The sequence below is a fragment of the Zerene cesonia genome, chromosome 14 (assembly GCF_012273895.1).
Source record: "Zerene cesonia ecotype Mississippi chromosome 14, Zerene_cesonia_1.1, whole genome shotgun sequence".
Taxonomy (NCBI): Eukaryota; Metazoa; Arthropoda; class Insecta; order Lepidoptera; family Pieridae; genus Zerene; species Zerene cesonia.
In genome coordinates, this window is record NC_052115.1 from 8,255,450 (window position 1) to 8,281,063 (window position 25,614).

At 33.6% G+C, this 25,614-nt stretch overlaps 2 protein-coding genes across 2 annotated transcripts in view; both read right to left on the bottom strand.

Moving 5' to 3' along the window:
• Positions 1–3,501: 3,501 nt before the first annotated feature.
• Positions 3,502–16,037, bottom strand: LOC119832049. The gene is made up of 3 exons (XM_038355639.1): positions 15,223–16,037; positions 4,626–4,856; positions 3,502–3,754 (listed from the first exon to the last, which is right to left on the bottom strand). Exons 1-3 carry the CDS (start codon positions 16,033–16,035, stop codon positions 3,572–3,574), a joined length of 1,227 nt encoding a protein of 408 aa, XP_038211567.1. The 5' UTR covers positions 16,036–16,037; the 3' UTR covers positions 3,502–3,571.
• A 2,794-nt stretch (positions 16,038–18,831) lies between these two features.
• The window catches only part of LOC119831954 (nose resistant to fluoxetine protein 6-like), an 11,342-nt gene continuing 4,559 nt past the window's right edge, over positions 18,832–25,614 (bottom strand). The window contains exons 3-12 of the mRNA XM_038355524.1: positions 24,741–25,074; positions 24,232–24,343; positions 23,584–23,671; positions 22,755–22,921; positions 22,019–22,201; positions 21,478–21,648; positions 20,953–21,097; positions 19,866–20,052; positions 19,432–19,574; positions 18,832–18,978 (exon numbers count right to left, since the gene is read on the bottom strand). Of these exons, the coding sequence (XP_038211452.1) occupies positions 18,832–18,978; positions 19,432–19,574; positions 19,866–20,052; positions 20,953–21,097; positions 21,478–21,648; positions 22,019–22,201; positions 22,755–22,921; positions 23,584–23,671; positions 24,232–24,343; positions 24,741–25,074 (1,677 nt within the window). The remainder of the gene's footprint in view (positions 18,979–19,431; positions 19,575–19,865; positions 20,053–20,952; positions 21,098–21,477; positions 21,649–22,018; positions 22,202–22,754; positions 22,922–23,583; positions 23,672–24,231; positions 24,344–24,740; positions 25,075–25,614) is intronic.

Here is a 25,614-nt window from a genome sequence, read left to right on the forward strand (position 1 = left end):
GAATTACTAGACATAGCCTGTGTATTTTATTATTGTTTTATACGCTCAGTCGCATCTCGTAGCGGAAACTGTAGCGGCCTTGTCGAGGGTTCTGTAGGTTATTGCAGTTTCATTAGAAGAAAGATTTCATTTCACAAACTGAACTGTTGGTTCGCTTGATGGTAAGCGATCATCCATGAACATTCGCAGAGGTAGTGCCTCTGTGAATGCGCTGCCCGGTTTTTAGAGGTAGAGGATAAGGACTGAGAAGGGTGAGGAAGAGGAAAGCCTCGCTTATCAATTAGGGGTATGAAACGTAGATGTAGGCCGATACTCAGACCTACCCCATATGCACACAAATTTTAAGAAAAGTCTAGTCGTTTTTGAGGAATATAGTAAGGAACATTGTGACACAACAGCTAATTATATATAGAGATTAATGTACGCATAGAAATTTGCAAAACAGGACACAAGATGCCAAGAGCGGCCTTATTGATCAATTATTATTTATTCCAAGCAACCATTGGCAAGAAGCGAGTGACATAATTGTAAATTCGTCAAAATCGGTTCACTCAATAAAGTTAAGAGGTAACAAACACAAAAACTACAGTTAAACTCAATCTTAAACTCAAGCATTTATTTTATTCAATTAGACGTCTTATAAAAGCACTTTAGACACAGTTCATATTCGTTATAACACAGTTTTAACGTTTACCACTAGTTCGGAAGGCAGTTTCTACAGAGAAGAGCCGGCAAGAAATTCGAATAATATGATAACCTCAAATGTGATGGTTACTTCCTTTTTTGAAGTCGGTTGATATGTGATTTTGAAGTAAAGTTATTTTCTTTAAATAGATTTAAATTGAACTCTTAAAACATAAGTTAATCACTGCCACGATCAAAAATTATAACGTTTAAAACTTTTGACCGTGGTATTTTGTAAAAATGTCACAAAATATTCATATTCTTCAGTTTTTTTTAACGTCATTAAAAGGAAGTATGTTTTAAAAAGGGTTTATCGATCGAAATTCAAAACAGACCCATCTGTACATATCTACCTAAACAATAATGGTAATCCTTATTTATATAATAAATACCTAAGAAACTTTGTCTCTTCTTCATTCCTAAACCAGTCGACTGATGCTGATAAAATTTGTTGCAAAGACTTGAGACTCGAGTAGGACAGTATTTATCCCGGATATCCAGCGTAGGACTAGGACTATCTTTTTTCTTGATTATGAGGGCAAAGCTGCAACGAAAAGCTGGTTTCTTGTAAAAAAGACATCGAAGATAGGAGGAATCTTTGGTTTTGGACGTTTTGGGAACGTAAGTGGATGGAAATAGTATTTTTTATTTGCATATTTTTACCCTCAATTGTTTTTGTTGAAATATATTCTAATGTTTACACTTCGGGTCAAAAGTTGGTTGTAAATCCCATAAATATCCAAATTAACTAAGTTTTTAGCTTCGCAATTAAAATGGCTAGACGCAGTTTAAAAATAACCCAAATTAATTCAGAATTCAAATCGTTATCTAACTCGCAAATAATTATTTTTGCATTTATAATTTTAGTGCGAAATCAAGGCTAATCTAATATATAAATAATATCAAACTATTGTATGAATGTGCAATAACATGTTTTTTTTCATAACCAAAAATTCCCATCAACAATATTATTTAATCGCAAAATCACGTTGAATTCAAGTAATGACAGAATTGCGCGTGGGATATTGTATTTTTTCTGGGACCAAAAAAAAGCAAAATAATAGACTCCACGCGCACACTTGCACATGTGTGTGTCTGTGAATAATATAAAAAATGCTATTTGTACACGCATCAACAAATATCTTGTAAGATAAGTTGGTGGCACTGAGGACACAAAATTCATACTGAAAATAGCTATTTTGCACCGTGAAAGAAATAATCAATCGAGGACACACACTTTATTTTCAATATTTGTAAAAGATAGTAAGAATTTAACTTCTACATGTGATTCTAATTTGCCATTGCATAAAAATCTCTACACATTGCGAGGTATATCTATCGATTCTTAACGCGGAAATCTGAGATTGTCTAAAACTTTAAAGCACCTTTTCTGTGTTTTAGAATTATAGGCATAACTAGAACCATCTGCGTATAGCACTCACATACTTTCAACGATGAAAGAATTTTTTTTAAATCAGTTTCAACTCAGATCTGGATATGAGTTTGAAAAGCAGTTTTGCGTAAAATAACAATTGCGTTGAATTTTCATTAGGCGTAGAAAAATACAACATAATTAAATCAAATGAGAGATCACCCACGCTTTATTCGAGTATTTAAAAGCTAGCGATGTCCATAGTTCGTAATTCTAAGAATATTATACATATTATTTTTTTTTATAAGGGATTAAAGTTTATTAAACTACAATAAATAAGGGCGAAAATTTATTACGCTTGCAAGGTTTGAGCACGTTACCAATTTAAGTGAAATCTGGAACTATCATTGTTGAAGTTATATTTTATACATAATAATTTAAAATAGGTAATTGACTTCAAAGAAAAGAAAAAGTTCTTAATTCGATGGTATTTTTTCGCTTTATTACCTCAGAACTTTCGACTAGATAAACTATTTAGATGATTTTTTTTTGTTGCTATGCCTTAACAGAATCCGATGTCTCCCCTGTGGCCCCATTCAAATTTAGTCTAGTTTTCACAATTTGAAGGCGGTTTTTTGTATATAAAAAAAGGATTGAATTAAAACTAAGATTGTATAATTATAAACATTTATTAAAATACTATTAATTTCCTATTATGTTATAGCGTAAAAACAAGCCTTTATTAGTATCACATTCTATGATTATTTATTTAATTTAAAACAATGTAGTCCTATTATTAACAATGTTTGAATTTATGTATATTTTATTAACGAGATTTAAAAATAAACACATTTTTATTATAATTTTTCATTTCTTTCTCTTTGCCCGCTTTTTAGGGGTAAGTATAAGGAAATGGTTGACGACGGGAATAAAGGAATCGGAAGGGTGAGGAAAAGGATACGGGCATGTTTAATTCTACAAATATATGGAAATTATCTAATTATAACTTAGGAAATAGCCTATGCAATATTATGTTTATCCCGTTGGTTGACAGTGTTTTTTTAATCGCTTGTCAAATAATTAAAATCTATATTATTTGTTTGTCACTTCCTATTTGGTAAAAATCGGTGCGTTGCATCATAATTATGTAATTTTAAAAGTAATTTTTAATATCGCAACAATATAATTTATTAAACTAAACCATTATCTTAATATAACAATCACATAAAATATGTCTTACTCCAAACCCTGATAAAACTTCTATGTTAAAAAAACTAACTGACGAGAAACCGGGTTTTCAGTGCGAGTTGGATTCGCGACACAAATTAATCACTCTATCCATTAAAAACACTATTAAAATCCGTTGTGTAGTTTTAAAGATCTACGCATACAGATGCGAGAAGCGACTTTGCTTTATACTATATAGTGATAATTCTATACACTATAGTCCAGCGAAATAGATTTATAGCAACACAGAACACAGGGATTTTAGTAAAACAGTACACAGTTCATTAGCTAAATAACATTCCATCGCAAACAATCATTGACGATGCCGCTAAAGCGTTTCGCGAATAGTTCGTTAGGCGACATCGAGACGAACTTGCTTATATCATCGTCCTGGATGTTGGGCGCTAACTCAGCTTCTACAGTCACCATTGGCAGGATCGTAGCTCCAATGAGCACTGCGTAGGGCATCGTCTGCGGAAAAACAACGTGAAGAATTAGCACACGTTAAACTATTGAGAAGTATCCCGTAGGAATATCGGGATAAAAAGATGCCTATATGTTATTCCTGTTGTCCAGCTGTCTACGTACCAAATTTCATTGCAATTGGTTAGGCAGTTTTTGCGTGAAAGAGCAACAAAGACACACACACACATCCTTACAAACTTTCGCATTTATCATATTAGTAGGAAGTAGGATAGGACGTCACTTTCAGACTGTTCGGTTATAATCTAAATGTAATTTGTAATCTTAGTTTTCTGTAGACTAATTTTTATCCTTAACATTTTTTTACAATCAAATGCATTATCTTAAGTTAGACTATAATGAGAATACACAACTGGAAACCAGCGTATTAATTTAAACCCTCGCCCCGATGCTTTGGTCACTTAAACAGTCATTTATCCTTTTCTACCAATATTAATAAAAAACAATTAATTTAGCATTAAAGCCTTATTGTAATTTATAAAAAATCTGTTCGTATATAAATTGAATACATTTCAGCACAATTACAACTTATTTAGTAGATAAATCTGTCAATCTGTGTTTTTTGAAACTAGCTACATCCATTTTCGAATTTTTTCGCTGATACAGAACTCGTACAGAAGATCGAATCCAAAAGTGTCAAGCGCCATTCAAATGGTATAGTGGGCATTGTTTTTTTCTACAATAAGCTATAATTTGTTGTTTCTATGATAGAGTTGGCAGAGTTGACGATATCACCTATAACCACCCATAACCATTTGCAAAAGCCTTGAGCCACTGGATTTTTATGCAAAATGGATTAAGAAAGGATTGATTGGGCGAATAAAGGGAAAGGAGTGGATAAAAACACAATTAAACTTACTTCTTTCATATCGCTATCAAACATTTCCCTTGGATAAGCCTCCACAGGATCCACAGACAGCCTCTCCATGGCCTTACTCAGCGTACTGTAATAGTAATCCAGCAATCTCTCATAGTTCTTGGCTCGGAACTCTTCGTCAGAGCCCATGAAGATGAAATAGATGAGATCCGTGGCTGGACACCCCGCGTGCACCGTCTGATAGTCTACCGAGATGGCGTCCACTTTGGTACCCTGGAAAAAGTTATATGGATGACAGAATTGGAGCATGGCTAGATATGATACACCCGCACACCCGGGCTTAAAGTGGGATTGTTTTTTCAATTTAAACTATTGCTTAGATTACGTCTGTCCATGTATCTATCTGTCCGTTCTATGTTCAGTTTATTACTAGGTTGTATCTCATGGACCGTAAAAATAGAGTAAATCGAATTTCTTATATAAAAAACTCCTTCTTTTTTGATGTCGTTTGTAACTAATATAGAACCTATGTAAATTACAAGTCTTTCGATACGTCATTGGCGGCCATTATTGTTTTCCAAAAAAAAAAAACACTATACAAATTTTATATGAAATCCATTCAATTGTTTTTGCATAATAGAGAGATAACTTATTTCAAAACAAAGTTGTTATTTCTGACCTCTACCGTATTATAATTGTAATACTGACATACACGTGTGTTGCGGTAAACAAATGTGATTAAATTTCATCTTCTATTATTATCTGGAACTGCTACTAATTGATGCATATTATAGATAACTTCACACCTTTTTAATTGAGGTAGCAAAAAGAGATCAAGGCTAATTGTTCTGTGGCTGGAGTATTGAAATATGTATGAGTATGTTTGTTTTTACTCTTTCACATAATATATAAACTACTGAACCGATTGCAATGAAATTTGTTACGTGGATAGTTGGACAACTGGAATAACATATAGGCAACACTTTTTAACCCGATATTCCTACGGGATACAGACTTACACGGGTGAAACTGTGGGGCGCAGCTAATGAGCCATAATTTGGACACAATATTACGTTCAAAAACTCATCTATAAATATTCCCTTTTACAAAAAAAAATGTATTGAAGATATTTAAATAAAAAACGAATCTTGAAACGCCCTGTAGAGGTAATAAATTAAATACGACTAGGATTGTTGGCAGAGAAGCTTGTTCACCGCTACCGCATCCGAGTAGAAGAAGACAAACTGGCACCGCAACGCGCTACGTTACGAAGCGATTTACCCTCCCATGAGAAATTATCCCTCAAAAACATTGAGGATACTATCGATGAACAACACATAAACTTTCTTTTTTCTGTCTTAAAATAAAGATTGTATTTTTTACGTCCCGAAAAAAATGATGCCTTTACTTTTTTGTCACTCATTGATTATTCCAAAGTTATTGCTAATATATACTGACAGGGGAGATATATTCTTTAAAGTTATATCTATTTAAAGTTATATCTATTTATATAAAAGAAAGTCATGTAAGTTGCACCACTTATAATTGATGAATGGCTGAATGATTTTCAATTATTTTAAGTTTATTGAATTTGTCTCCACTTTAATTATATAAATATTTAAAAACATAGAAAAATATACTTTGATTAAAAGCTTTAATAATTTTATGAATTACTAGCTGCGCCTCGCGGTTTCACCCGCGTAAGTCCATATCCCGTAGGTATATCAGAAAAAAAAGTTGCTTATATGTTACTCCAGTTGTCCAGCTGTCTACGTACAAAATTTCATTGCAATCGGTTCATTAGTTTTTGCGTGAAAGAGCAACAAATACATACACATCGTTAAAAACTTTCGCATTTATAACATTAGTAGGATTAATAGGATAGGAAGTAGGATTAAGCTAATTTCTATATTAATAGATTCACAACGATTTTTTTACCATAAACAACGCAAAAATAACACAAATATTTCTTTTGTATAGAAAATATTGTTATAACCTTATGTATATTATAAAGGTAATATGAGCACTTCTCTTAATATATAGACTATACTGACAATCCAGATGTCGAAAGAGTACCATTGAAAATCAGAGCTGAGGCGTTAAGCCTCAGTTTTCCTGAGTGGAATCCCTTTTTGACCCACACAGCCTTACATAATTGTTAAGTCTAGCCGTTAATTTTTGTTTTTTTTTTTCTCTTCTTTTTTTATTTATTGTATGCTGTTGTTTTCTCTAATATGATCTGTTGTGTGTGTGTATGTCTATGTCAAAATGAATGATTTTCTTTCTTTCTTTCTTTAATGGTCTTATACTCGTCAATAGCATAGTGGGATATCAAAGTACCTATACATTAAGTAATAATGAATAATTGTGTTAAGCAAACAACCAAACCGCCTATAAATTGTCAGAACTTGTATAATTGTCAGATCAAAATCGATTCACTTAGTTGAAAGTTCTGATCGACAAAATACAGTCGAATTGATAAACTACTTTTCTTTAAAGTCGATCAAAAACGCTAGTTTTTCAAATTTTGGTAAAAATATCAAAATTCCCCATTGATACCAATTTCAGTTTTTTTTTTTACTTTAAGTTTTATCAAAGATGTAAGTCAAACATAATATCATATGAAAAACGTGTAGATTATTAAAACAACTGGGTCTTAATTAGCGAGGCGAATAGCGACGCGAAGGCGAAGCGAGTATATTCTTTATTTTGTTATATATATGCACACGCACGCAACCGACCATTAAGTGAAGTCCCGTGTCCCCTTTTGGGATATGGGGCAGATGATATACATCCGTTTCACTGATCGATTTTCTTTACGGACAAGTAGGTGATCAGCTTTCTGTGTCCTGCCAGACCGAGACATTTTTTTTGCGTCCCCACCGGGAATTGAACCCAGGGCCCTTCGGTTCTAAACTCACGCGTTAATCACTGTACCAAAGAGGCGGTCAAACGACTATTATGTTTTATTATTTTTCATGATTTGCCGTTTTTTATGTTATCATTTGTGTGTTGATATAAACAGTTCTTTCTTTCTTCAATAATATTACGATTTTATGACCATTAAATCTATAGTTATCGTCGTAATATAATAATAAAGACTATAGTTCCGAAATCGACATGTTCAATACAAATTCATACCCACAACTCCTCCTTACATTCTAAAATACCGTAATTGCTGATTACGTATTATGTAGTACTAGCTACGCCCCGCGGTTTCACCCGCGTAATTCCGTATCCCGTAGAAATATCGGGATAAAAAGTTGCTTATATGTTATTCCAGTTGGCCAGGTGTCTACGTACCAAATTTCATTGCAATCGGTTCAGTAGTTTTGCGTGAAAGAGCAACAAACACATACACATCCTTACAAACTTTCGCATTTATAATATTAGTAGGATAACATGGCACTGGTATTTTTGTATTTTAGTTTTAATATGTTTTAGCTGTTTAATTTTTCTTATATGGTGTAAGCATGTTGTGTTTACCTTTTAATAGTATACATTAAGGTCTTACTTGATTGTCATATTTACTTATGTAATCTATTGAAATAACTGTGGATGAACCTAAAATAAATAAAATATAATACAAATACAAATACAAATAAAAGTAGATCGTATCACAGCTGTTTATAATTAAACTACTAAGTTAGAATTATACTCATAATCAGATATTTTTTGTTAGTCATAGAATATCGGGCTCGCCGCACGAGTCATTTATTATCTTTCAGTTATCAGTTTAATTTGTTATTGTTTTTTATTATTTATAAAGATATAAACGTGTTACGGAAAATTCCTGTATAAATCATAGATTATTATGGCCGTATAAGAACTTTATAGAAAATAACTAAGAGTATATAATGAAAATCTTATTATATATATATTAGCGTGGTCTTGCCCGCGATCGTACCCACGGGCAATAGCAAGTATTTATATAACTCATGTCTTATTCTGTATATGAGCTTAATTGTTATAAAGTTTCATTAATATGCATTCGGCTGTTCTTATGTGAAAGAAAGAAAAAAAAAAATTATTGCCTAAACATCCATCCATACTTACAAACATTCGCCTTTATAATATTAGTACGACTAACCATTCGCTCTTGGCTTTGCCCGCGTGGTCAAATGATAAAATAAGCAGTCCAAGAGTTATTCCTGATATCGTAGGATTTGGGGAATAAAAACTAACCTATATACTTTCTTAATTCTCAAACTATCTCTGTTCCAAATGTCATCTAAATCGTTTGAGTGGTTTACGCGCGAAGAAGAGACAGACAGAGTCACTCTCGCATTTATAACACTAAATGTTGGATAGTATTAATTATTAAATATTAGATGACGTGATACAGACTATACGAGGCATATTTTTTTTATTTGTTTGGATATTTAATAATTAAGGTGGTCAAATTTCGTCAAAGGGAAATCCTTTGTTAGTTTTTTATAGGATATCACCGTCATTGCTGTGTCGAGGTCATACACAACACTGCATGAAGGTCAGAACTCGAATTTGTCAATATGGCCTTAGTTTTTGGTTCAACATGAATGACCGGCGAGAATTGATGATTAACCGACAGATGATTAAAAATATTGAGTATTTATATACTTAAGTGAAGCCATAGCTTAAAATGGTTGTTATCTTTTTCTAGACTTTTTAGTGAAAATGGTCATTTAAAACAAATATCACAAATTATTAATTAACACATAACCCTTTTTTGGTGCAGTCGGGTAAAACAAATTAAAGTAATAAATGAAAATTCCCCATACTATTTTTTGTTTTTGTAATATTTTGTGTGGGAATTGATCACGTTTCGTCACGAATTAAGCTAGCTCACATCGGGGAAGTTCCATACCCTTACAGAAGATCGGCGAAGGGAGTTGGAAGCTCGTATCCTTCTCTTCATCCTTCCCAGTCCATTCCTTCATTCCCGTCCTCAAACCTTTCCACATCCCATATAAGCTCCTTTGCTGTCTACCACATAATATACATATACACATATACACACACATATATATATACAGTATCACACACAGTTATATATATAACTGTGGTCTCTCCTACATCGGACAAACAAAAAGAAGCATTGGTAGTCGACTGAAGGAACACATTGCGGATATCAAGCATAGGAACACACTCTGGACAACAAGCTCTTCTTACGATTTGACCAAGCAAAAATCCTCGCTAGAGTAAATAAAAAAAATTTCCAAGACTTGTACGTGAGGCTATTGAAATTAAAAAACATCCAAATTTCAATAGAGAAGATGGTTTGAAGCTTTCCAACGCCTGGGATACTGTTATCAAGAATTTAAAACCCCATGTCAGATAGACCAAAAGACTAGAAGACACTATTTGCCAATTCTCCCAACATCCGAAAAAATACTCAACGTACCAACTGCGGAGAAATAGGTGGAGGTAGTTCGCAAATAACAATTTTTGTATGACCTTCAAGACATCTTAGTCTCCCCGTGACCACGCTCGCTGTAAAGTATTCGAAACGTCGTTTTAATAATATAATGAATGAATCGCGTTTAAAATCCGTTAAAAAGTCTTCGTCCGTCAAAATTATTATTTAATTTCTAAATACTCGCGTAAAATCAAACACAATAAATACTAAATACTGTATATTTAATATCTGTATGAAATGAAAGAGGATTCAAAGAACAATGTTATCGTGTTTACATATTTTTTGAACGATAAAGAAACAATGTAGGCGCTTATTTATTTTATGATAGTGTTTAAGTAGTAGAAAGATACGATTATGTTCTTAGCCTAGTTACAAATAATACCGTTATTATGTGTAGAGGAATTAGATTTTTTACGGATTTTAAACGATTTATTATTATTATTTATTTATTATAATGCAAACTCCAGTCTTCCGAACCCTCGCTCACTATAAAGTGTTCGAAACGTCTGTACACGAATACTACTTAAAAATACATTTTTAATGTTGAAATGTTCCTGCTAATTGCTTTATTAATCTTAAAATAAAACAACTCTTATCAAGTGTATCCTACACTTTGTTTCGATTTGTTTGATTATACTTTATATTTTCCCGTACAATATTCTTTTATTATAAATCTCTTATTTTAATCTCATTTAGGGTTGTTTAAGCGTTTTTCTGTCCAAGTTATTATCTAATACTAGCGGTACACCCCGACAACGTCTACGCTTTAAGCTTGGGGATCTAGTACATATACAACGGTGTAAAAAATTTAAAAATCGGTCTAGTAGTTTCAGAGATTAGCGGGAAGCAAACTCTTCTTAATAAAATAATGTGTAGATTCATCAAAATCAGTTATAAATATAGGTTTATATGATATTAGTATATACTTATATTACAAAGAGGAAAGATAAGTATATTTGAAATGTTTTCATACAAAAACTGCTTGACCGATATAAACAATTCACCATTAGAAATCTGAGTGAAATCCTACTAATATTATAAATGCGAAAGTTTGTGAGGATATGTGTTGTTGCTCTTTCACGTAAAGACTTTTTATTCTGATATTCCTACGGGATACGGACTTACGCGGGTGAAACCGCGGCCGGCAGCTAGTAGGCTATATATGTAACATGTACCCAAGACGAAGCCGGGACAAACAGCTAGTCGATAATGCAAACAATTACGCATTAGCGTTTAATTATATTACAAAGAATTCTCCCATATATGCAAAGATAATTCATAGTTATCATACATAATTAATTATCATTGATTATAAGTAATGTTCCTGGGTATATGTTATGGGCATGCTGATCGTAGTTTATCCATAGTAATGATTATATAATATGTGATAAGCATATTATTAGACACTAGCTGTCAAATAGAAAAAATATACATCGATGTATGAATTTTAAGTTTAAATAAACACTTAAATGAACATTAAATAAATCTAGTTTTAAAAAAAAACTTGTTTAACGCTAGGTCAATAAAATAGACTCGTGAAATTCCAGCTGTCCAGCTGTCTACAAACCAAAATTCATTGCAATCGGTTCAGTAGTTTTCTTAACACTAATAAACCATCAACAATATTTATTATAACGCATCCTACTAATATTATAAATTTGAAAGTTTGTGAGGATGTGTGTATGTTTGCTACTCTTTCACGTAAAAACTACGGAACCGATTGCAATTTAATTTGTTACGTAGATAGCTGGACAACTGAAATAACACATAGTCAACTTTTTATCCCGATATTCCTACGGGATACAGAATTACGAGGGTGAAACCACGGGGCGCAGGTGGTAGCTTATAAATCTAAATGTAAACGTTAGATATAATAAATTCTAATAATTATTATCATTGTAAATCTATTTTAACTATATTTGCATTTCTGTAAAAATACAGACAAAATACAGTCGAACTGATTGTCCCCTTCTTCTTTTGAAGTCGGTTTAAATTTATGAATAAATAAAACGCCTGCCCGGACGGAGCCGGTATCCAGAAGCTAGTTAAGACTTATTTTTAAAAATCTTCATGTGTCATATAAATATTTTTTGTTTTATATTATAGTCACATCTTTTTATATGGAGTCATTTATTGCTTTTTCTTACAACAAGTCATTTATTATAAATGTATAACAAAACTTTTTGGAACGTAAAAGAAGCTATAATATTAAGTAAATATTTATTAACGACTTTTATAATAACCATTGTTATGAAAACCAGTATAAAGTTCGGTTTGAATGTTTCAGACTTGTATTTATAAGTATTACATATCTATACTAGTAAAATATTATAATTTTATCCATAGATTATAAACTATATTTCGGTATTATTATCTGTCACTACAGATAATAAAATAGTGTAGCAGCAACTATTTAGTTATCTTTGCCTTAGTTAATTGATAGACTTAAAAGTGACCATGAGTGAATTTAATATCCAATTATTTTAATAATAACTTTAATATAACTCAGATTAACTTGCAATGAAAGATTGCGTAAGATTTAAATGAAATTGTATCAACCTTGAGTATTATACTGGTTTAGCGGGTTTATGAACGAATTAAAAGAAATTAAAGACCTTTGGTTTGGTTGGCGAACCTTTTTAGAATATCAAGTGATTACCTAATGTGGTACTTATAAAAGGTTTCTTAAATGAAATATTAATGTCTAAACTAAGTAAGCTGAAGAGATTGAATTGAATAAATGTTTCTGTCTTTCTAGATTGTTTTCTTGTAAATGCTTAGTACAAGAACTAATGGACTGATTTATTTATTTAATTATTTGACAGCTGTAAACACGTTTTTTATTTGTTTAAGAGCGGTAACCTGAGCTGGTTTTTTGATCGTTGTTAAGCTATCCCCACCGCCCGTGAATATTTGGTGGTATGGCTTACCATCAGGCGAACCACCAGCACAGTTGCCCGCTATGACATAAATAAATATTGACGAAGGGAATAAAGGAAACAAACAAACAAACTCTTCAGCTTTATCTATACTTATAATACAATACAGCTGAAGAGTTTGTTTGTTTGTTCGTTTGAACGCACTAATATTAGGAATTACTAGTCCGATTTGAAAAATTCTTTCAGTGTTAGAAAGCCCATTTATTGAAAAAGGTTATAGACTACATATACACCACGGGCGAAGCCGTAGTGTTTCGGACTACGAGTATTATTATATGTAGATAAGTTTTACTAAGAACAACTAGTAGACTTGTTGCAAACTTTTTATGTTTTTACCTGCTATATAAGAACCGGTTGTACCAAATTAAATACCTAAAAGAAATCTGGATGAATGATAATCTGTGCTTGATATCTCCATGGAATATTTAAGAATATTATAATCGAGAATAGTTTTGAATTCTACCCTCATATTAACACACTTTAATTGGCTTCACCTATATGCTTGCATGTTACTGTCTCCTTTAGATTCGATTGACGCACCCGAACGGACAGATTTATAAGTGTAATTTTATGAGTTTATCTGATTACAGTGATTAGGATCGCCAGGATGAAATAATTTCCTTACGTTAACTCTGTATAGGAGATTATTTAGTCGATTCTATTATTTAAACGGGTTTTTATTATCTTATTATCAATAAGTTTTAGCGTTATTATACAAAGTGTCGGAGAAAAATCGTTATTCTGTAATGACGAATTTTATTTTCATTACAATTACTTAATTATTATTTACCAGCGGTCCGACCCGGCTTTGCCCGCGGTACATATATTAAACGTTCGTCGTGAGATAAGTGCGTTCAAATAAACAAACAAACCCTTTAGCTTTATAATATATAATATAATATAATATAGATAAACACACAAACAGCAAAATAGCATATTTTCAATAGATTAATTGTATCGTATTATGATGCGAATGATAATCGTGACCTTTAGGTTTGCTCCCGATAGTGAATATAATAAACGTTTATCATATAACTAGCTGTTTGTCCCGGCTTCGCCCGTGGTATATATATAGCCTATGTCACTGTGAAGTTGCAACATTCCAATGGTGAAAGAATTTTTGAAATCGGCCGCGCAGTTTTTGGGTGAAAATGTTACAAACATACAAAACTAAAACAGTTTCCTCTTTGAAAGTGCAAACTAAAATATATTAGAAATTGCAAATACTTTAACGTGTTATTAGCAAATTAATCATAATCATCCATTTTATAAACAACTCCGTTTTAATACTCTTAAACTCAAACTTAAATCTTTTTATTCAGGTAGATTTCTATAAGGGTTTATAGTCATTTTAATACACATTTATTAGCTTCACTTTTATATTTGTACACTCGCCTTTGAACCACTTTAACGGATAAATTTAATTCAAATTTCTTACACGTATGAAGGACTAGCTGCGCCCCGCGGTTTCACCCGCGTAAGTCCTTATCCCGCAGGAATATCGGGATAAAAAGTTGCCTATATGTTATTCCAGTTGTCCGGCTATCTATGTACCAAATTTCATTGCAATCGGTTCAGTAGTTTTTGCGTGAAAGAGCAACAAACACACATACATTCTTACAAACTTTCGCATTTATAATATCGGTAGGATCGATACAATGATTTCATTTGTTTATCTTAATTAATTATTATACTGATTAGGATCGTTAGGATTAAATAATTTCCCTACGTATACACTGTATAAGAGTTTGGCTTTAGTAGTTTATGTAGGTAAGTTAAAATACTATGAATGATAATTATTCGTAGATAAAAAATAATATCCGTTTCGATTGATATTCGGAAATTTAAGAACATGTTTTCGTTATTATAATCTACATAGATTTCGTAATTATAAACTACATTGCAGAACGGGTTTTATTTATTTATAATATATCACGTTGTAAACGATTTGTTTGATTTCTAAACAAAGTTTTATTTCACCTAGTGGGTGAGAAATTAACTTTTGAACCGACTTCAAAAAAGAGGAGGTCAATTAGCAGTTTAATTTGTGTTTTTTATCTCATAACTTTTAACTGAATCAATCGATTCGATATTTCCTTTTTTATTTGTAAATTAGTTTACTTGTGATCCTATTGAAGTGATCTTGTTATGATAAATTCAACGCGGATCAGCTATGTTATAGCAAAGTTTCATTAAAATCCATTCCGTAGTTTTTACGATAAAGAGTAAAAAACATCCATCCATAAAACTATGGCGTTTATAATATTAGTTGGTCTGTGTAATAGTGACTGATAAGACTTACCTGTTTCTTAAATAGCAGATTGCTGAGCCTGTAATCCCCGTGTGAGATCACTGCTCTACTTTTCGGTATATTATACGTGCAGAGTTCAGGGCACGATGATAGGTATTTAGCAACTCTCTCCTTTTGATCATCTTTTATCACCGCCAGCGCTGAATTGATCAGTTTCATCCACAGAGGCTTCATCGCTTCTATATCTTCTGGCGCTTTACCCAGCATATACTTCATATTAGCAGATAACTTCTCAAATTCCTCAGGATATTCCTTCGCGTAACCGAACGACAGGGCGTGGAATAAAGCTAAGTTCTTGACACCTGCGCAAGCGTGCTCCCAGTCCATAGAATCGAATCTATTGAATGATTTATAACCAGACGCTACCAAGTTCTCCATGATGACTGTCTCCTTCCCTTGTTCCGCGTTAACAGCGTAGAACTTCGGGAATATCAACCTGTCCTCCGCCGGCACTTGGAATTTGTTTTGCATCTCGTCGTACACTTTCGCCAGCTTTGTATACGTGAATTTCTCGGTGTCGAACAACCAGTCAGCGCACATGCGGTCTCTGAGCGCATCGTTGATGATTGCCACTTTAGCGAACAGATGGAGATCGTCTCTGCCGGGAGATGTGACATCGACGAGGAACAATTGTGAGGTATAATTGGCGCCGTTCGTGGATATCGCTTTGATTGCGACGTCTCGTGGTTTATAGCCGCGGGTGTCGAGCTCCGTGTTCAACAGATTACGTAACGTTTCCTCCGCGTGCGCCATGATTGAGACTCGATTTACAACTGCGGTGACGAGACAATATTTAGGTAACATTTATGATTGCATAGCTTACGGTTGAGCTCTTATTGTGATTGTTGATACTGATATGTATTTATATTTGAGAAATCAAAAGTAGTGAATAATTGGTTTGTTTCAATTATGTACACTTGGAATGTTTTGATGAGTACAATTTATTGGATAAGATATACGTTCTGACAAATATTACGTTACGTTTTTTTTATTCACTGTCTGTGTGTGTTATCTTAAATTAATTGAATAATAAGCTGTGACACGATTGATATGCTAGCTGTTCGCCCCGGCTTCGCCCGTGGTACATATATCTATATATACTATATCACTGAGTAAAGTTGCAGCTTTCTAATGGTGAAGGAATTTTTGAAATTGGTCCCGTGGTTTTTGTGTGATAACATCACAAACATGCATATGTACCAAAGTTTTCTCTTATCAATATTAGTGTAGATGTATAGTGATTAAAGCTTGATTAATCGCAATTGTTTGTTTGATATATAGATACTACATTTAAGGAAAATACGAATTTGTAAATGCTGATAAAAATTAGAGTTTCACCCAATTTCTAGATATTTCTTTTTAACTTGAAAGCTGGTGCCTCCCATGTGGTCCCATTTGAATTGGTTTAGTGCAGGCAGTTAACTTTTTGTATAAAATTACTATTACAATATTTCTTGTAAACACTTCTTTATAACTAAATGCTTGAATTAGCCGCAAGGAGGTCGAGTTATTTCACATTGTGTGCAGTTATAGTGACTTATTGTATGGGTATTGTTAACTTTATCAGTTGAAATATGTATTCATCTATATATGATATTATGATAATCATAATTTTGTACACGTGGATTTAGTTATCGAGGCTATTGAGGTAGCTCCTTCAATTTCATATAAAGATAAGTCTCCGGTTTCAACTGTTTGAAGTTGGGCAAATTATATGATCCCTAATATTGCAATTGCTAAACTAATTATATCTGTCTGTATTTCTGATAAATGTATCCATTTGAATGATAGGTGGGACAGATTGTATGGCATAAAGTAGTTTTACGCGCGTGCGGGCGCAGCTGAGGCTGGAAGACAGTGATTAGAATTGTGTCTGATAGGGAAGTTCTTGCTTTGATAAAAAATGAAATAGAAAACTGGAAAATGAATGACTGGAAAAATCAACATAACAATACTAGTTTGTGTGAATAATTCTTATGTCTAAAAGTAACTACCAGCCCATCCTTTTCCTCACGCTTCCCGGGTCATTTCTTTGTTACCGTCGTAATAATTTACTTGTCCTTTATCCTTTTTAAACGGGCAACGAATATGCAGCGGCCCTGTCTCTGCAAATGTTAATGGGCGGTGGTGACATAAAAGAAACATGCATGAAGAATTATCACTTGTGAGATTTAAGCTTTTCTACAAAAGTTCTGGAGTTCGCGGCTTATGTTTTGCTAAATTTTTATTTGAATAATCCGGTAAAGTAACAGATAATTTGATATATATTATAAAAATTATTACCCCTCCCAATTTTATTATGACATTGTTTGTTATCTGCATCTTGCTGATATTTAATGTAAGGCGTCACTTTTTTTTATTTATAATAGTCAATTTATTGTTTTTTTAAGTGACTTCAAAAAAGGAGAAGGTTATAAATTTGACAATTTTTTGTGTTTGCTACCTCATAACTTTTTAATGGGTGAACCGTTTTTTATGATTCTTTTCTTATTTGCAAGATGGTACTGGTTCCATTTAAATATAATTCTGACAATTTGAAAGCGGTTAAGTTTTTCGATGAAAACAATTATTGTATCATTCCATTTTTCTTAGTCATACTAGTATACACAATGAAAATATAAACAATAAAAATTGGCCATTCTAGGCTATTTACGCTATGTAATATGAAATATCATATGGATCTATCTAGCAGATATTGTTTACACATTACACATTACATTATTGTATTTTTTTATATAATTGCGGGCAGCTGAGCTGGTGGTTCGCCTGGTGGTAAGCCATCACCATCGTCCATAAACATCCGCAGAGTTAATGGCTCTGCGAATGCGCAGCCCGCTTTTAAGGGAAAAGGGATAAGGAAAGGATTGACGACTAGAAAGAAGGAATGGACTGGGAAGTATGAGGAAAAGGATATATTCTTAAAACTACTAAAACATTAAATGTTGCTATGTGGGCTTCATGAAGTTAAAGATGATTCAACAATAAGAGAATAATTGAAATAACAAAGAACACATTTCTACCTTTTAATATTTTTTTTAATTTATCTAATTATTGCACTATTAAAATATCTACAAAACATAAAAGTCTAAAACCTGTCTGTCCTTCATAGTTTTGGCACTCTCTAGTTGGCTTTCATCACATCCTACTAATATTATAAATGCGAAAGCTTGTAAGGATGTGTGTGTGTTTGTTGCTCTTTCACGCAAAAGCTACTGAACCGTTTGCAATGAAATTTGGTATGTAGACAGCTGGACAACTGGAATAACATACAGGCAGCTTTTTATCCCGATATTCCTACGGGATACGGCCTTACGCGGGCGAAACCGCGGGGCGCAGCTAGTATTATAAATTCGACAGTTTGTAAAAATGTGTGTGTGTTTGTTGCTCTTTCACGCAAAAACTACTGAACCGATTGCAATGAAATTTGGTATGTAGACAGCTGGACAACTGGAATAACATATAGGCAACTTTTTATCCCGATATTCCAACGAGATACAGACTTACGCGGGTGAAACTGCGGGGCGCAGCTAGTTCCTTAATATGAAACATTTTAAGTGATCTGATAGCTACTAATATATTGTTTAGACACTTTTTTTAATTTTAATTAGTTTTCCTAGAGACACTATCTTTGGTTTTCCCGCCAAATAACAGCACTTTGAAGAATGTTATTATTGGTGTTTCAACTAGCAGGTAGATTGGTACGGCGATAAAGAAGGATAAACACACGATGGTTAGTTGGTGCATTATCTGAAAATAATTAATATTATGTTTAGTTTTACAGTATTCAAAGGTTTAATACATGACATATGTTTAAAGAAAGAAAAAGTGTGATCACGAGGCGGGATTCGAATCCGCGTCATTTCGCCAAACTATAACAACACCTAGCCTATCGTTTACCCGTGATCCCGCCATAGCAAATTCCTTCTCCTCTTTCGGTTTCATGTGTCTCTGTGCTAAAAAAATTCTGAATATAATAAAATCAATTATTTTTTTTAATTATTAGTCATCATCTGTGGGCCTGATCATGACTCACTATTTCTATTAGGTTAGAGGCCTTATTATTCAAAGAAAATTTTAAATGATTTATGAGATAACCTGAAGATCAATCCAAAAAAAAATTATAATACAATATTAATATCTCCATAATAAATATTGCTAAAACTATAAGTGATCTAAGAAAAAACAATAGAAACCACTCACGTAATTAAAGAGAGAAATGTGAGCTAGTTGCGTCCTCGTGCCCTGGATGTAGTGGATGATGCTGAAATGCACTAGGGAGACTCCGTATGACAACTTGCTGGGCGTCTTCCAGCCTTGCCACGATAACATGTCACAAAACGTATCTGAAATAATGAGAAAGTATATATAATATTCATATTCCCATAATCTTTCCCTTACCCAGTCTTTTTTATTATTTCCTACATCATTCATTCCTTATTTTTTAAAGGCGACAATCTGTTTTCTTTCACCGCCTATGAATATTTAAGCAACGATATAAATATATAAACGTCCGCAGTCTAATCAAATCAGATGTTTTTTAAGAAAAGAGGAAAGCACTTTTAATAATTTTAACATATAAGAATTTCTAACGTAACGTAACTCAGAAAATGTCTATATTGAGTTTTCATAATTACCTCCAAGCCGGAACACCAAGCCTACAATCATAAAAGATATGACACAACCAAATAAAATCTTAATAAACGCCGCATGCACCATCCTGAGCTCAACAGAGGCTCGAGGTGCATCTTTGTAGAAAACCGAACCGCTGTAGAAGATTAGGGCGCAAAGTATGAGAGAAAGCCAAAGTAATGTATCCAGAATCTGAAATGGAAAAGATAATCCTACTAATATTATAAATGCGACAGTTTGTAAGGATGTGTGTGTGTTTGTTGCTCTTTCACGCAAGAACTACTGAACCGATTGCAATGAAATTTGGTACGTAGACAGCTGGACAACTGGAATAACATATAGGCACCTTTTTATCGATATTTATTACCTGATATACGGGATATGGACTTACGCGGATGAAACCGCGGGGTGCAGCTAGTATTATATAAAATTAAGGATTTTTTTATTTATTTATTTATTTATTTATAATCCTTTATTGTACAAACTTAGAAACAACAAGAATTCAAACTCAAATTCAAAAGAATTGTGTGAGATCAAATTCAAACATTTATCTATTCAATGAGACTTTCCATGTGGGAGTCGAGAACGCTTCGGCATGGATTGAGCCAGCTCGCACCGGGGAAGTACACACATGACCGGCGTGAAATACTGGCGTAAGGCCCTATATTTTTTTAGGCTATTCCTTTTTCCAATCGTCAAGCGGCAGCGCATTTGCAGAGGCACTTCATTCGAGCACATTCTTCATTCGAACCGCAAGGGATTGGAACATGCTTCCTGAGTCTGTGTTTCCCGACGAGTACAATCTGGAGGTCTTCAAGAGAAGAGTGAACAAGTACCTTCTAGGGAAGCGCGATCCATCTTAGACCACATCTCAGCTTACCATCAGGCGAGATCGTGGTCAAGCGCTTCCCTATCATGAATAAAAAAAAGGCACTACCTATGCGAATATTCATGCAGGCGTATGACATAAAAAAGCCCTTTAGAAACCGGTTTATCTCATTATGTAATTATGACTTTATAGACGTAGCATTACTGTATACGTACAGCTTTGAAATATGTCAATATGATTGATAAAATTAATTGTAAACGTACCTTACTTTTCTTGAATTGAATATTTTTCTTTTGAGCATCGTATATGTAGGATCCTAATATCATTCCCATGGCAAAGCATGAGGTGTTGTTGTAAAACAAAACGTAGAGTTTAGTGAACGTTGGGCTTTGTGAAGTGCGAAAAAATCTGTAAATGTTATCATTTATAATAATGTATAATCATAGATTATATACATCTTATGAAGTAAAACTTAACATAACTTAAAAGTTCCTACTAAGCTATACTAATATTATAAAGCTGACGAGTTTGTTTGTTTGAACGCGCTAATCTCAGGAACTACTGGTCCGTTTTTAAAATTCTTTCAGTGTTAGATAGCTTATTTATTGAGGAAGGCTTTAGGCAATATATGTACAAAAATAAATTCTATAAATAAACTATATAAAAGCATCTCTATATTACCGCGTAGTATAATATGGTGTCATAGCGCGGCGTCAGGTGAGCGCTCTGACGCATGCTAAGTACGCGTTCTATTAGCCAATGCGATAAATGTTAAAAAAAGGTCATACTCAGGTGAAAGAGGCAAGATTCCCTCCAGATCATACAGCCACACATGCAGAGCTGGGCTCACGCATCCAACTAGAAACATGACGAATATGCAGAACCCTCTAAACCTATTCTGTGTTGCCAAGTATACTATCAGACCTATTGTATAGATTTGTAGCTCTGTCGCTAAGTGCCTGAAATGCAATTAAATTATTTTGATTTGTCGGAATTTTTTAATTTTAAATTAAGTTGAGTTTATTTTTAATCTGTTTTGTATTTGCAAGGAACATAATTATAATTACGAGTATAAATGAAATATGATTACGCACATCTATAATAATAATAATATAAAGATGACTAAGTAGTTAGTTTATAATAAGCACTTCTGCTTAATATTATTAGTATAATGGCACCTTGGTGAGGACCGAGGAGTTAAGATCGACATGTCGGGGGTTCGAGATCAGGCGACATGTAACATCTGCTAACCTGCACTTATAGGCCTGTGTCCCAGCAGTGGGAAAATGTGGCTGATGATGATGATGAAATATTAACGAGAAGACTCACCAAGTCTGAATGGCGCATCGGTTATCCTCTATGAAATTGTTGACGTACAACAAATGTGACCACCAATACCGTCTGCAGTCATTGGAGATGGGTGTTATGACCATACCCCAAAACGGGCCTGATCCCATGTGTCTGAACCAGGTCATTATGAAGCCCAAGACAACAGCCAGACTTGGAGTTAACCTAAAACATACTTGCTGTGTTATAGCTACTTCGGTATTGTGGGAATATAACGGAATTCAGTAATTTTAAGAAAGGATTAACGACTGAATAGAAGTAATGGTCTGGGAAGGGTGAGGAAAAGGAAACAGGCCTCCGATGTTCCTAATTATTGGTATTCAAATCTTACATTTGCATTCAAGGACAGGATAATTAAAATCTTAATATATAAAATTCTCGTGTCAAAGTTTTCGTTGCCATACTCCTCCGAAACGGCTTGACCGATTTTGATGAAATTTTTTGTGCTTATCCGGTATCTATGAGAATCGGCCAACATCTATTTTTCATAGCCCTAAATGATAAGAGTAAGGCAGAACAGCGTTTGCCGGGTGCAGCTAGTACTATTATTAATAAGAAAATATGTAATTTAATGTATCAACTTGAACGTACTAATGACAATTTTTAATAAAGTAACAATAAAGTAAACCGCCATAACCATTTGAAGTCGGTTGAAACGGAAGAAAATTAAAAATATTATTTCTCATAAATATTATTTCTGCTTTTTAATTGCACCAACCTGCACATTCTATAAAACAAGATCACAGGGAACAGTTCCCAAGTATTCTTCATCCTCTCAGAGTTTACATTCAACGTGTAGACGAGTAAAAAGCCTGACAGTAGGAAGAACAACTGTACCAAAGATGTTCCGCTCAACAAAACTTGGTAAAGATTGTTTTCATATAACTGCAAACAAATAACATCACTGAAGACATTGTGTTCATCATTTGAATTAAAAACCACACTTCGTCCCAATAAAAGATAGGCGATTTTAGTCATTAATTACCATTCATTTGTTCATTTTAGTATTAAATATATATATTTTTTTTATGTCATAGCGGGCAACTGAGCTGGTGGTTCACCTGATGGTAAACGATCACCACCGCCCATGAACATTCGCAGAGGCTCAGACTTCTGAAAATGCGCTGCCCGCTTTTAAGGGATATGGGATAAGGAAAGGATTGATGAATGGAAAAAAAGGAATGGACTGGGAAGGGCTAGGAGAAGGATATAGGCCTCCGGCTCCCCCACTCACCGTACGAAACACAATAGCAAGCTATTATTTCACGCCGGTTTTCTGTGGGGGTATGTACTTCCCCGGTGCGAGCTGGCCCAATTCGTGCCGAAGCATGCTCGACTCCCACAATATGAAAACTATAAATATATACTACGAATATAACTATAGATATAACTATAAATACTAGCAAAATTGTTCTTTCTTTGATTTAAGGTCAAATCAAGATGCGTACGAATCTCAAATAGTACATATGTAGTTACATATGTTGTTAAACATGTCCACAATTCAATAATATATTACGTACTTCATTAAATTTTGAATCTAAGCTCACCCTCTCAAAATCATGCGTATTGTCAGCAAACCCATCACCTATGAGCCAAATCGCGTGAGCTGCCATCATCAATAATGTTGTTATTGTTCTGTAAATAAAACCAACCAACTAGAGCAAACAGTAGAATTTTCTCGAAATCTGACAAGTCTAAGGATTAAATAAATTATAAAAAAGCGTGGGGTGCTTCTTAAGATATTATCGAAATCATAATCACTCTACTCATATCTGTCAATAAAATATCTATAACCATTGACACCATGCACCCCACGCTTTTTTTAAAATAAAATATTTTTTTTTTACTCACACTATTATTAATTTATATTCATTGAGATTTTTAACACTATTTTCTTAATTTAAAGTCATTTAAATTTATTTTCTATTTTTTAGTTCGGTTTTCTATAAAAAGCGTGTTTTTTAGTTTTTTTTTTAACTATTATTTATTTATATGGAAAAGTAGGTGATTAGTAGAAGACTGCGGGTCCTGCCAGACCGAGATATTTCTTTTTGTCCCACCAGTAATCGAACTCGAGACCCTTCTGTTGTACGCTCACGCGTTAACGACTCTACCAAGTAGGTGGTCGGACCATTGATGGCTAATATAATAAAGACTATTTTGCTAGAAAAGAATAAAAATTAAGTTTTATCTACCTTATTCCATACATTCCTTGGAAGCCATCGAATCTAGGATCTGGATTAGGATTGGATGATAAAAGACGATTCCAATTTTGTATTAGTGAGAAACTTAATATCAATGGATTACCTGAAATTATATTCATAATTATATGAGTATGTATATGTAAATATCCTAATATGTTCGTTATCAATTATTATGTTCGTTATAATTATATTATATATATATCCATCCATTTACTGTGGGAGTCGAGCACGCCAATCGGGCCAGCTCGCACCGGGGAAGTACCACACCCCCACAGAAAAGCGGCGTGAAATCATTGCATGCTATAGTGTTTCGTACGCTGAGTGGGTAGCCGGAGGCCCATATCCTTTTCCTTACCCTTCCAATCCATTTATAGTGGCGAAAGCTCTGCAATTGACCTTACGCCTCTCCAAATGTTCATGGGCGGTGGTGGCGCTTAACATTAGGCGACCCACCAGCTCCATTGCTGCGACTATAACATTAAAAAAAAAAGAAATCTTACCAGAACAATTCCTTTGCTTTAATAGCACATCATAAATTGTTGCAGCTATGTTTACTAAAGCTATTCCCAAAATTACGGCGGTAAATACTTTGTCGCCATAATCAAACTCAATGCCTTCGTTTGGACGATCGCAAGAATGTATTGTGGATATTTGTGTACTCAAACCATATTTATTTTCATATATTTCGTTGAGGCATCCCTCAAGGATCTGTTTTAGGCCCACCGTATCTTCCGTTGATCGGTCTTGAATGAAGTGCTTACATGTTTTAGTGACACAGATGCCGTGATTTACGTAACTGTAGTTGAAATGTTTGTATGAATGAGCGGAGTATTCCTGTAATTATACATTTTCAAGATTAAAAATAAATTGTAACACGTATTTGATCATTTTTTGTATCGTTAATTTTAAATTATTTCCTTTAACTTGAAATATGTTTAGTAGTTAAGTCATAACATAGAAGTTTTATGACTTAACCACAGATAACATAATATGACTGAACTATTATATAGACATGCTGTACGGAAAACAAATTTTAGGCATATTATGTATTAACACACGTAAACACAATATAATTTACATGTTTTTTAATGATTCTTGAACAAAGGCCACTTACGCTATATATATGGTAATCTTATAGGCCTATGCATAATGTATGTATCACTATACAGTATTAAACAAAGTCGCATTTTCTTTCAGTTCCTACGTGAATATGTATGCTTACATCTTTCTAGGTTTTTAACACGCTTTTATATTAGCTTCACTTGTATGTTTGTATGTATGTATGTATGTAACTCGCACCCGTTTTTCTCCCACTTCCCGCGAACCGATTTCATTCAAACTTTGTACACTTATTAAGAACTGGTGCCAATAGAG

Bases quoted from the DNA above. Each gene is read 5' to 3' on its own strand.
- LOC119832049 (XM_038355639.1), bottom strand. From the start codon at position 16,035: ATGTTACCTAAATATTGTCTCGTCACCGCAGTTGTAAATCGAGTCTCA. The intron at 4,857-15,222 runs GTAAGTCTTATC...AACTTTTTCCAG, and splicing joins ATCTGCTATTTAAGAAACAG to GGTACCAAAGTGGACGCCAT. The intron at 3,755-4,625 runs GTAAGTTTAATT...GTTTTTCCGCAG, and splicing joins TTGATAGCGATATGAAAGAA to ACGATGCCCTACGCAGTGCT.